At 48.8% G+C, this 13,432-nt stretch overlaps 1 protein-coding gene across 1 annotated transcript; it reads right to left on the bottom strand.

The window, feature by feature from the left end:
* Positions 1-403: 403 nt before the first annotated feature.
* On the bottom strand, positions 404-11,496 carry MFAP5 (microfibril associated protein 5). The gene is made up of 9 exons (XM_082484096.1): positions 11,435-11,496; positions 10,981-11,043; positions 8,345-8,392; positions 7,164-7,199; positions 5,511-5,546; positions 4,706-4,741; positions 3,890-3,977; positions 3,382-3,455; positions 404-2,787 (listed from the first exon to the last, which is right to left on the bottom strand). The coding sequence occupies exons 2-9, from the start codon at positions 11,039-11,041 to the stop codon at positions 2,666-2,668; spliced, it is 501 nt and encodes a 166-aa protein (XP_082340222.1). The 5' UTR covers positions 11,042-11,043; positions 11,435-11,496; the 3' UTR covers positions 404-2,665.
* Between the last annotated feature and the right edge of the window lie 1,936 nt (positions 11,497-13,432).

The following is a 13,432-nucleotide window of genomic DNA, read 5'->3' as shown; positions in this document are numbered from 1 at the left end:
GAAGAATTTTCTTATTCCTTTTGACTTAGAAGTGTAATTTTTAATGTAGTCTTTCAGTTATTCTGATTACTGAGTTAAATGGCTCCAGCGAACAAATGATTCTTTGCTTATGAGATGATATAGCACAGCTCTTCTCTTACTTCAGCCATCTTACTATTTTACTTGGAGATGGTAATTCTCCACCAGCAAGTCATGGCAGTGAAAAGATGTGTTCTCAGCACAAAGCTCATGGTCTGGGAGGAGTTAACCCTGTGCTCAGCAGCTATCAACTGTCAGGAAAATCTAGCAAAACTATCCATGGAAAAAAAAATTGCTGAAGATAATTTTCTGTATCTCTAGAAAATATAATGACCTCCCAGGAAGGGAGGGTGCCAGCAGAGGACTGGGCTAGCAGGGAGTAAAGAGGTCTAAAAACCAGATTTGGGCTGGGGTAAAGTCTGCCCACCAATCAAATACAGCTAGAGACAAACAAACCCAAACACATGAGTTGCCAAGAATAACAGGAAATAAATTTCTTTTAATATTTTTGTGTGCATTATAAGGACTCTAGCGTTAAAATAGTGTTCTCCTGGAGAGAAGCACCTTTTCCTGTCCCTGCTGAAAGCAAGCAACAGAAAGATTTCTAACCATTGCCCAAATTGTATGAATGTTAAATTTCTATCTACTGTACAGTAGCTATGTTATACAGTTATATAGCTATATCTATACCAGCTTACATTCAACTCTAAATACAGGGTGGTGACTTGGCCTAGTCCAATTTCCAAGAGCTCCCTCTAACATCTCATCTCCATCCTACCTTCCTCCACACAGGCAAATTCCACAGGTGTCCCACCGTAGAAGTCAGTGGCTGCCAGCGGCTTGAATGTCTTTGAGATCAAGCTCTCGGTGCCCCCCTCCCTACAGAAATGTGCATACTCTCAGTACAGAGAAATTCCTCCTCCATCCCTAGTCTCATACGCCTCGAGTACTCAAGAGGAGAATCATCCCCTGTGTAGGGGTGCTATGCTGTTTTCCAAGATGTCTACTTCTGTGCAGCAAACCGTCCCCTATATTGTGTGACCCTGGCTCTGTGCAGTAGACCAGCGCTCCCGCAAGGCTGAACGGTACTCAGTTCAGCAGCAGAGTATATTATATGAGGGGGTGTGTGAATACCTACTCTGGCAAACTGGCTTTCTGTTAGTCAGAACAACACTTAGATATCCTGGAGACAGAGTCTGGCTGATCTGCTGCAGTGAGCTAAGATGCTTAGCTCACGTGCCCCACAGAATCATGCCACTAAGAGTCACACAGGGTGATTAATACACTTCAGACAGCTCTTCCCCACTTACCCTACCCAGTCTCATGGTGATAACTGCCCATATACCTGGAAATGTTTTCCATATATCTGGAAAACAAAGTTCTCGAGCAGACCACAGACATCCAGTGCTACCAGGGTGAATTCTTTTCCCCAGGTTGGCCTGCCTCTATGCTTATACCTGCCGATGTGTCTACCTCCCCACCAGCACCTGGCTCTGTGCAGGTCAGCACAGCCAGAAAACCTGCAGGAAAACCCAGGGATCCCGGATAATGATTCTTCTCTCACATCCCATTCCAATTTGTGACTCCTTTCTGCTTTGTGCAGGAGCTCCCAGGTCAGGAGGTAGGAACTCAAGTGGAGATATGGAAAGCAGGCTCAGCAACTGGAGAGTTTGGAGGTAGCCAGACCAATACAAGTCACCAGGACAAGCTAATTCATTGCAAGTTCCCAGTTCTGTGAGGACACACAGGTTCTTCACGGTGTCTCTTGGGCTCGGGATCAGAGGCAGCCATACTTCCTGCTCCCTGGAACTTGCCTGGAATGGGCATCAAGAGATTTCTTCAATAGGAAAGGAGGGACAGAACAGGGGAGAGGAGGGAGAGGAAGAGGAAGAGGCAGCACTCTGTTCCAACATCATCTTCTTGAGAAAAATATAATGCCATATTAAATCCAGAATTCTTCCTTTCAGTAGCAGTTGTGTGTGAGGGAGGCAATGGGCTTGAGACAAAGAACTTCCCAGAGGTAGTTATAAATGATCTGCTGCCATACAGGGACAATGAGGTTTGCCTTGGGTTGAGGACAGCTCATCTCCCAGTTCTGTCACTTCTCTGAGGCCAGCAGACACAGGAGGAGACTGTGCTATCACACAGCAAACTGGCTCAGGAGGACTGGAGAGGCTCAGGCTGACTAACCACATCTGAACTCATACTGATGCCATGCAAGAAACCTAGGCCAGCAGTCCTAGGGCACAAAGGTTTGCACTCCTCCACAAGACGCAGCTTGGGCAAGCTGTACTGTTGGAGAGGACTACATCCTGTCCCTGTGCACGTCTCTCTGCAGGGGCAAAGCAAGAGAAGACGCAGTACATTTATAAGGACCTCTGGGAAATTAGCAGTTCATGGCCTGCCAAACAGAGTTTGAGAGAAAAGAGGGGAGCATCCCACATCCATGGTGACAACAGCCACCATGACAGTCTAGCAGAGAGGGGACTCAGTGTACTGCAGCACCTGAAGAAGAGGATGGGGGGGAAGGCAGAGAAGTGAGGAAATGGTGGGGAAATCACAAGTGAGAAGGACTTGTCTTGGGTTGTAGGTAGTGGATGACGATTTCTCTTCTCTCCCTTCCTTTTTCTCTCCTACTGTTGGTATCTCACAGAGCATCAGGCCTTCTGCGCTGCTGCTCCAGGAGCTCTCTGCAAGGGAGGTGCAGGGGTTGCCCAGACCGGCGGAGACGTCGAGAAGGAAGGCCAGCCAGCTGGCGACAGATCTCATCTGAAGACATAGCAGACACACACATGTTGACAGATAATCAATGCTTCCTTCAATTTTTTCACCACCAGAACAGTTAGAGGTACATGCATTTACAGAAACTGTTGGAACTGCTGAATCCTCATATACCTGAGGCAAGTGAACAAGTCCTTCGGCTTTTATTCATTTCCTTCTGGCTTTAGTCATGTACAATACACATTAAAATCAATACATAACAAAATCACTCGTATCTTGCTGCAACGAAGACTGCATAAGAAATCTAGATCAGATCCTGTTTCTATTCACAAACAGAAATACTGAGAGTTACTATTTAACCTCAAAGGAATGCTACTTTGAGTAAGGGTGTATCTGGGGCTAGTAGAGCATGATTAAGATCGAGGAAGGCAGAGCTCTCATACCTCTTGCTAGTACGGTATCTACTTCCCAGTGTTTTTCACAGCACGCATACTGGACGCAAAGCTGCATTGCATTAGAGCTCCTCCAAGCCAAGCCCAAGGAAACTACTACATATGGATTGGGGTTGGCTAATTAGTTAGCTTGGAGGCTCTATTAGATGGCTGCAGCTATTCTTCTAGGCTAGCTTGTGCTATCACTCACCTTGCATGACCTCGTTCTCCTTGCAGACAATGCGAGAGCACACCTCCTTGTTTATTATGTACATGCGACGCACACTGGGGGATCACCAAGAGCGCGTCAAGGACAGTAGAGAAAGGCACAGGGACCCAAAGAAACAAAAAAGGGATACAGGCAATAAACATGTATATTCACCGATGAGGAGGCAAATCCTAAATTTTTAGGATTAGTTAGTCTAGAATAAGGCTGTTGTCAATAAGAAAGTAATCTTCATCGAGACTTCATTAAATGGCCAAATATCTTAAATATGGATTACAATATGGGGCACATTACAGCTCCTTACTGCTGCACAGATAATAGTTATTGTGTTGTTTTAATTAATCACCCTAAAAGGACACTCTGAGGATGGGATTCATGTCACCAACTGGTTCCCCGAGGGAACCTCTAGTCTTCAAAGGAAACAATTGCTGAACTGAGCATGCCGTTTCTGGAGAGTTTTTAGGGCTTTTCTTAGGGACTGCTGATTTCTTACCTTGTAACGCAGAGGTAGCTGATGCACTGCTTTACTGGTTTGTGAACAGAGTACAGGCGTGTGCAAGGGAACTTTTCTTCACGACAATCTGGGAAAACACACACACACACAGAGGTGCAATCCAGCATCATTGGCAGGTGCACTCATTCTGGCACATGTATAACTTCATCACTAGGTACTACCCTCCAGGCTTCTAGGGAAGGACCCTAGCCTGTATTTTCCACTCTCTTGTGAGAGATGGGGATGGTTTAAAGAAGAGGAAAATAAGGCAGATATTTTTGATCCCCTTGCTTCTTAAGACAGAAGTAAGGGAAAGTCGAGTGAAGTGCAAAACAAGCCCACTGCGAATCCTCAATACAGAAGGCACGTACTGTAAAGGGGACAGGCACAAGTAAACAAAACGTAAATTGTAGTTGCATGTTTAAGACACGTGTTTCTAATAGATCAGCAATCTCACACTTCAGGACACAAAGACAGTTCCTTTCTTTCCTGGCCAATGAACCCCGTAGCTAACTATGGTGGGTTTTCTTGCATTTCCTTCTGAAATTCCAGGTCTTGGCCACTGAAAATAACAGAATATTGACCCAGCCTGTCTGGTCTGATGATCTGCCAGGTCCTCCCCTCCTGGGTTTGCCACCCAGGAGAAGATTTCAGCTTCCACTACTGTCATTCTCCAGTACTTCTTACTCAAGGAACAGGGTGAAGAGAATTTTCCAGGAGACAAAGCTCAGTGCTTGGCCAGCACCTGCCTGGAGAGGTAACAGCGTGGATGAAAGCAGGTCTGGGGGTGCCTGCAGGGAGCAAACTTAAATGTACCTGATGAAGCCGTCGTAGTTTCACTGTCAGACTGAACTGGAAGACAAAGGGTAGCAAAGTTAGTGTGGTTTACCATGATTCCTTCCTAGACATCAGCTCACTCAAAACAAATAACTGGAAAGCTCCTGCAAGAAGCCTCTGCTGTAACATCTGATGTGGAAAGATTTCACTGTTCCTGACCTGAAACCATAAGAGAAGGTACAAATCCCAGCCAACGATGCTAAAAATCTGTCCAAGCTTTACTATAAAGCATTACCACTACTGTTCAAAATTACACTGTAAGAACATCTTGACTTATAATTCAAAAGATCAGGTAAATGTATGCAGTTGCTGTAATTGTCATCCATCTAGACAAGAAGCGAAGGAGCCTGTGACTGTCTCTTCCTAAGCAACAGTGACTTTAAGAAACAGCATCCCCAGACCACTGGTTCTTTAATGTCTATGACAAGGGAACAAAATGAGGTTGGTTTGTTATTCCCTCTGATAAAGCAACCCATCTGTACAACAGTAAACCAGTACATTTTATTATTTACCCAGTGGCCAACTGGAATAGAACTCGGAGGACTGACTGCTGAGCACAAGTTTTCATCAACAGTTATAGAGGACTTATACTTCTCCTGATCACGTGCCATAGTGTCAGCCAGAAGCACAGACAAAACACATGGGCATAGAGAGGAGTCTTTTGGGCATCGGGGCTGTGGCTAGGGGCAGGCAGGGAAGGCAGGATTCCGGGTGTGCAAGGGACTGGGCAAGCAGACAGAAGAGGGGTCCGCAACACTTGGCTGCGAATTGAGAATAAACTCACCAGGGCTAAGAAGCACAGGTGGTGTGACAGCTGCAGCTGGAAAAAGAGAAGATGTTCTGAAAGATCTTAATTAGAGTTTTTAGCCTCTTTCTCCCTCCCACAGTTATGCCGATGGCTCATCACTCCTGACCAGCAGCCATCCCACATATGGTTCACAGACAACACTGATTGTGATGTTATCATCTGACTTGTCAGAGTAACGGCAGGCTTTCCCTGTGAATAGGCTGTCCTATAGCTGATGGGATGCTGTGGAGGGTCCCATGGCATGTCCTTTGTCAAGAGTTTCTTGATCCCTCAACAATAAGCATTTTGAAGCCAAAGTCTGCTGTAAAGGCTTCACATTTACTCTTTCCAGGTTTAGATGTAGGTTAGCCACCGCCAGTTTGGTCTGGACACCAAGTCTTATCTACCCTCCAACAGACTGACAGGTCTCACACACTGAACATGAGACTGACACAGGTTGCTTTCACCTCCCACTCCCGCCAGGAAGATCGTGCACTTTGTGTGTACAATATTGTGCTTCCACTTTTCTCCTCCAGCACTGTCCCATGACAGCTGGTCAGCTTGACCCACAGTACTTTAGCCAGCTGATGAGCAGAGTCACAGCACAGAGGACAGACCATGGAACTGCTCTCCTGGAGAACGGGACACCAGTCTCAGAGGAGCTCTCCTACACATGCAGCACACTTCCCAGCAACCACCAAGTGCCGCTACTTCTCCTTTGTTGAACAATACTATCAACCAGACGTGTTCTCCTTCTCCCTGCCCTGCTTGGTCCCCCCCACCTCAGAGGGATGTGTTTGAGAGACTGCCCCAGCAGAGAGAGAAACCATCGCCGAGGCCAGCGCTGCCAGATTCGAAACAGGACTCATACAGAAAAAGCAGGGAGGCTCCTTCTTGAGCCTCTGGCCCTCTCCTTTGTTTCCCGTTGTGAGTCGGGCAGGATTAGCCTATCTTGTAAATGCCTACACTCCCACCAGGTGTGTGTCCTACCCCATAGGCTGCCTCCACAGCAAGGCTTAGCTCTCTAAGGAGGCACATTGCATGCTACAGGTGCTCATCTTCACGTGTCCTCCATCTGCTCTGTCTTTTGCATACATTTTGCTGCCCCCCAGTGACATAGCCACAGGCACGGCAGGCAATACACTACTAAAAGAACAGTATTTCCATCTCCCCATCCCACCACTGCTCAGAGTTTGCTTTTGGGTCTTTTGCCACCTCTGTCTCCTGAGCGCTCAAGCACTTCTGCTAGCTGTCAGCAGACACCCACACAATCTGTGGCCCAGTGCCACCTAGTTAACTGGTGAACTTGACCAATTCCTCTCCCTTGCCATTTAGTCTTTTCTTTCCCACAAGCCCAGGCTGCATGAGCTTTGGATTTCATGGCTTCCTGCAATGCGAACAGCTTCAGAGAGCCCTGGTACACCAGGTGAGATTGGCACTTCTGTGGAGAACAGGCCATTAAGCCACGCCAAATTCATCTCCCGGCACGGGGCACAGAAAGGACTCCCAGATAGCCATACATGCTGGAAGATGTCAAAAGTGGAGAAGAGGAGCTTCTGAGCATAATGGGTAATTTCTGGGGCTATGTAGGTAGGAGTAAAGGTGAAAAAGGGAAAAGAAGCCTGAAGTTGCCAAGAGATAGGAGCTTACCAGAGGTGCTGATAAGAGAGTCGGTGCTAACCTCACCTGGAAAAGAGAGAATGTCTTTGAGAGAGCTTGTCTTTGCTTTGTGGTCCCTTATGTAGCTAGCCATAGACAGCTTGAATTACCTTGGCCACCGTGGTAGGCTCATGAGACATGAGTGGAGTTCAATCCAGCAAATTCACAAACAAATACAGTACCCCCCTCCCACCCGTATCCGTCCCCCTTCCGGCCTGGGACTGGATTTCTCAGTGCATATGTTGCATCAACCCTTACTGAACTCTGGATTCATATTCCAACTTCTCAGATACAGCCACTGTGGGCATCTCGATGGGAAAGACAGACGTCTGAAACAAAGGCACTGACAGTTCCTGCAGCAGTAGGACAGACTGAGGCACACACTGCAGATGAGGAGCGAGGCAACTCCAGAACCTAGCCTCGACTGAGGAAATTCATCAGCAGATGAGTTTCTTTGAAAGGCAGCTGATGGCAAAGCTGGGGTAGGTGTGATGGAGGGATAAAGTGTGAAGGAAAGGGAAGCTTGGTGGACACATTTTGGACTGGCTTCTGAATAATTTTCCAGGAAGTCCCGGATATTGCACATGACAGGATCATAGCTGGGAGATGTCTGATGGCTTAGCCAGGGGCTTCAGTCTGAAGAAAAGGCAGGCCCTTGTGGTCCTGCTGGGTGCTGAAGCATGATTTGAACATATGTTCATTTTATCTTATCATGTCACAGAAATGGAAAAAGGTCCAGAAGGGTAAAGCAATTCACCCCAACAACACACCCAGTATAAAGACCAGTCCTTTCTCAGTGGCCTCACTGCTAAAGCACCGTGCCACTTATGCACCCTTTTTCTCCAGATCTTCCTGACAGTGGTAGAGTTCCCTGAGCATTTCATGGCTGAAGAGTTATCAGCTCTCCTGGGTCTCCCACAACTCTTGACTGTGAACATAACCTCATGCGCTTCAGCTAAGTGTTCAGGAACCGAACACTAGTGAATTATTTGTAAAGAACACACAACACTTAGCAGGTTGTCTTGGAGGGCTTGTTTAATCTTCATTGCAAGGCAAGCTCATAATGTGAGAGGCAAGGAAATGAAGAATGGCATTTGTAGTTAATCAGGCTCTAAGTGTGCAGGACAACTGGGTCACATGAGCAGTCTTTAGCATATGCCTGTAATACTTACCAGTTGCACTTTCCAGTTCTTGACCATTGACCATCCATGGAAACCAGTCTGCAAAAGAAGAGAGGAGAGTGAAGAAAGGACAGAGAGAGGAATTTCTATAGTGAAATTTTTTTTTGCGACGATGTCCAGGAGACACCACTGCCCTCTGCTGAAGGGAGAAATTATCTTCCCTCTGCCTCAGCCTCCACTCTGGCTGGGTTTGTTCTACAAAGACCTGTGGATACAGCGGGTCCTGGTCCTATCCCTGCTGCTTCCACCAGGGTCAAAGGCTAGGCACAGGGACAAGACGCTAAGCACCTCTAGATCTGCTGCCGAGCTTTGCATTTCTTGAAACCCCATCTGACACATTTTGAAAACAAATAGCATGTTGCCTCCCTGCTCTGGAGGTTGGGAAATTATTTGCTTGGGGTCACAGATTGAGTCATTGGCACGGTAAGAAACAGATTGCAGGTCTTGTAGCTCCTTAGGCAAATAATTATCTGGTCCACCATCCTGCCTGGGTATGGAGCACAAAGCAGATCTTTCCTCTCTCAGCCCTTGCCTGGATCCTCTGGAGAGGGAGAACGACGAAAGCTTGGCTGTGTGTGCTGTGTGGAAGGGGAGAAATTGAAACTGAGCTAGACTGTTCGTTTGTCCAAATATAAAGGGTGAGAGAGCTGCTTCCTACAGCAGCCAGGAATAGGAAAATATTTCCTGCTAGCCACAGAGGAGGGAAATGTCTGCATAACTGGGGTGGGATGAAGGAAGGAGTTGGCAGGAAAACCCCAGTGATCTGGGGCACTGCAGGGATGTGTGCAGGACCAGCCCAAAAACCAGTACACCCTGCCACATCTTACAAACTCAGCCTCTAGCTTTCTGTTCTTAACGGGAGCACTGCATGGGTAAAAACTATCAGGTCTGGAAGCATTTGTCTTCGCTCTTCCTCATTCCAAGAGCAGTTACTTGCGGGCTGCAGAGGGACTCTTGGGAACCCTGTATAATCCTACTCTGCAGCATTACAGGAGTTGCTGGACCCTGCTATTCCCTTCCCCACCCAGCTGCCAGCAAGGGCTCAGCCGCTGGCGACCGACCCAGGGATAGCCAGACATGTATAACAACTTAAGTGCACAATGTAGTGCAGCCCAAAACTTTCCCTGTTCTGGCTAATGCCTTAACGGTAACAAGTAGAGGAAAAATAAAAATATATCGAACACTTCCTCATTTGTTTCTGATACAAAAGCAAGGACACAAATTCTGAAACCATCACAGAGGACAGCAGTGCTGGATTTGAAACCGGAGTCATACAGGAAAAGGGGGCAGGCTCCCCCCTTTTTTGTAACGTTGAAAAGTCAGCTCTTACTAGCTTTTTTTTTTCCTCCCAAGGAGATAACTAGAAAAATGGTCCAATTCTAAAACAACAGGACACAAGTGAAGTGAAACCTCTGTATATGAGGAGAGAAGACAAAAGAGGTGACTTCCTTATCAGATTTTCAATCACTTCAATTTATATTTGCCCAGGTACCTACTTCATATGCTTTATAAATGCTTGGACTTTATTGTCCACGTTGCAGTAAATTAATCTTTGAGGTCTGAGAAAACTGCAACCCTATTGCACCGAACCTGTAGCTCACCCAAAACCAAAAGACAATGACAGACCAGCTGGCGATTCCTCTAGTTTTCCAAGTTAAAACAAACAAACAAACAAAAAAACAATCAGAAATCCTAAAACAAAATAACACAAAGGGAAGAAATCTTCTTTTCAGGCCTCCTTCACACATCATAAAAACTACAGCCTTTTTTTCTGCATCTAAATTTGTAGGCCACCTACAAGCTCATCTCTTGCATGCCTCACTTTCCTGCTTCACAGTCACAAACATGACATCCTCTACTGTGCACCTTTACAGGAAAAGAAGTTCTACTGGGAGCAGAATCAGGCTTCAGCATGAGGGGAGGACCGAGGCCAGTACATTGGAATGACCTGATTTTTCTTTTGCTTTCTGTCCTGAGTCTTCTGACTATAATGTCTGATGCTGTCCTCTTGTTTGTTTTTTTTTTTTAAACAAATTTGACCCCACCTGAATTTTTGCCAAAGTAACTCCGAACTAACAAAGAAGTGGAGCAACAAAACGGAACAACAACAAGAAAGTGGAGAGTGGTTTGAGCTACAGAGTTAGTTTTCTCAAAACAGCTATACAAAAAACTACAAAACCTCCTGGCAACCGAGTGGCCTGAAATGGGGCCATTCCAGCAGGAACCGCTAGTGACAGCAAATGTTTCACAACTATGACAGAACAAGTTTTGTGGAGCACTGGGAAACGCTCTGCAGATCACGCAAACACAGGTGGTACAGCAGTCTACAGTAAGCACAAAGCACAGCTAACCCTCTTTCTCAACTCAACCTGGCGTTTGCAGTGGAAGCTGTGGACCTCTGTCTCTTGTGATTCCCCGTACTTACTGGAGAGGGGACACCTATGGGTCCAGTTCCTAAATTTTTCCTTATAATCCTATATTCACCTTGCCTTTTGTGTTCGGTCCTTCCCCCTTCACTGCCCATCTACATCTCTGTCTTTCTCCTTAGGTCATTGCACATTAGCCTGCATAGGAAACCCTGCAGGGCCGGGGTGGAGAAGAAATCCCCCCCCAGCATAAGGACTCACCAGCTGGGGACAAGAAGAGTGCTAAGAAACACAACAGTATACAGGCTCCAGAGGTCTTCATCCCTGTGGAGTGGAGGAGAGAAGAGTCAGAGGAAAGCTCAAGCAGGAACAGGGATACCCTCCCCTATAGCACAGAAACTCTTTGATTGCTGCCTCAAGATCATTTGGTCTTCCCAGCCTCCTTCCCACCTGTTTCCCTCCTAATCTGGCAGTTTTCCAGCTGTTTCTGAAACATTTTGGACTGAACACATAAGTCCATCTGCTTGCTTTCTCTTTCCACTTCCTTATGCCAGTCTCCATCTCTTGTCTCATCCAGGTGGCTAAGCCCCCCTCCACACACACCCCCAGCACACATGCAAAAGAAAGTTTCTCCTTGTTAACTCCCTCTACTCTCTTCTACTTTTAAATCATCTCGAGCAGCAGTGAGAGAATAGACAGGATCCCCATCACTTACTGCAGCCCTCGGTCTCCGCTCCCTTCAGCAGCAGAAGCTCTGTCTTTACCCTTCAGCGGTCCCCCCCACTTTGGCTATTGGGTAAATCACATGCAGCCACACCCATAACACGTTCCACTTTTGGTTGTCTTCATAATATGATTTTGGGAAAAAAAAAAAAAAAAAAGGAAAGAAAGAAAACCGAGAAGGCAGCGAGATGGTGGGACGTGGTGTCATCATGCATCTGGAATGAGGGGGGGAGCGAGGAGCAGCAGCCCACACCCTCATTCCAGAGTTTATTATCCTCCGAAGGGAGCCCGCTCCTCCCATTCCCCCAGGATGGCCCAGCACCAGGGACGGGTTTTTGTGTCTACGCTGCACACTCGTGTCCCGTCCCGCTTCGCCCTCCCACGCAGTCCCCCTTCGCCGCCGCACGCCGCCACATCCACCCCGCTTTCCCCGCTGAGCTGCCGCCCCTTTGCACCCTCCGGTCCTCTTCTCTCGCCGTTCCCCCGCCCGCCCCTCGCACACGGACGCCCTGCAGGAGCCCGCTGCCCTGTTTCGCCCACACGACGCGCTCGGCTTGCCACGGCGCCCGGGCGGACTCCCGCCTCCCGCCGGGCTCCCCCGGGCTGTCACGCTGCGGACACGCGCGGGGGGAACCGCGCTCCTCCGCCCGCCGCCACCGCGGGGCCTCTCTCTGCGCCGGCCGGGCGGGGGTGCGGGGGCGAGCCCGAGACCCGGCCCCGGGCGGACCGACCGGCTGATGGAGCCGATCGCGGGCAGCGGGAAAGGGCAGCGGCGGCGGGAGGAAAGAGGCGGGGATGGGGGGAGGCTGTGGGGGGGAACGGGGTACCGGCGCCCTGCCGGCCGCGGGCAAATGGCGGGGTGGCAGGCAGCCAATGGGCTCGCAGCTACAGCGATGACATCACCCCGCTGCCCACGCCGGGGGGGAGGGGGGGTGACTCCCGAGGGGATGGGGTGGGATGGAATGGGACGGGATAGGGATGGGACGGGGTGGGATGGGATGAATGGGATGAGATAGGGATGGGGATGGGATAGGGATGGGGATGGGATAGGGATGGGATGGGATGGGATAGGATGGGATTGGATAGGGGTGGGATAGGATGGGATGGGATGGGATGGGATGGGATGGGATGGGATGGGATGGGATGGGATGGGACGGGACGGGATGGGACGGGATGGGGATGGGACGGGATGGGATGGGATGGGATGGGATGGGATGGGATGGGATGGGATGGGATGGGATAGGAAGGGATGGGATGGAATAGGATGGGATAGGATGGGATGGGATGGGAAGGGATGGGAAGGGATGGGATGGGATGGGATGGGATGGGATGGGATGGGGATGGGAAGGGATGGGATGGGATGGGATGGGAAGGGATGGGATAGGGATGGAATAGGATGGGATAGGGATGGAATAGGATGGGATGGGATGGGATGGGAAGGGATGGGATAGGGATGGAATAGGATGGGATAGGGATGGAATAGGATGGGATGGGATGGGATGGGATGGGATGGGATGGGGATGGGATGGGATGGGGATGGGATAGGGATGGAATAGGATGGGATGGGATGGGATGGGATGGGATGGGATGGGATGGGATGGGATGGGATGGGATGGGGATGGAGATGGGGATGGGATGGGGTGGGATGGGGATGAGGATGGGGATGGGGACAGCATGGCATGGCATGGCATGGAGATGGGATGGGAATGGCATGGGACCCACCCCAGGACCAAGCTTGTGTGTGGTGGGGGGTACAGTGAACAGCCATTGCCACTCTGGGCAGTCTGAGAAAGGCATGTAAGGGAAAACGTGTGCAAAAAAAAAAGCGTGGGGGAGAGTAAAAAAGTAGAAAAATGGGACAGATGTATACAGAGAAAGGGAAAATGAGATCTGCCCCTCACTGTGCCATCTTTCGGACTCCCTTGCACTGCTTTGCCTCAAAGCATGCATGTTTTGTGAATCAGCCATGCTGGAATAGCTACTCTCCCCT

This window comes from Vanellus vanellus (genome assembly GCF_965231255.1).
Source record: "Vanellus vanellus genome assembly, chromosome: 1".
In the NCBI taxonomy this organism is placed as follows: Eukaryota; Metazoa; Chordata; class Aves; order Charadriiformes; family Charadriidae; genus Vanellus; species Vanellus vanellus.
Note: the sequence above shows the minus strand (reverse complement) of the source record. Positions and strands in the feature narration are given on the sequence as shown.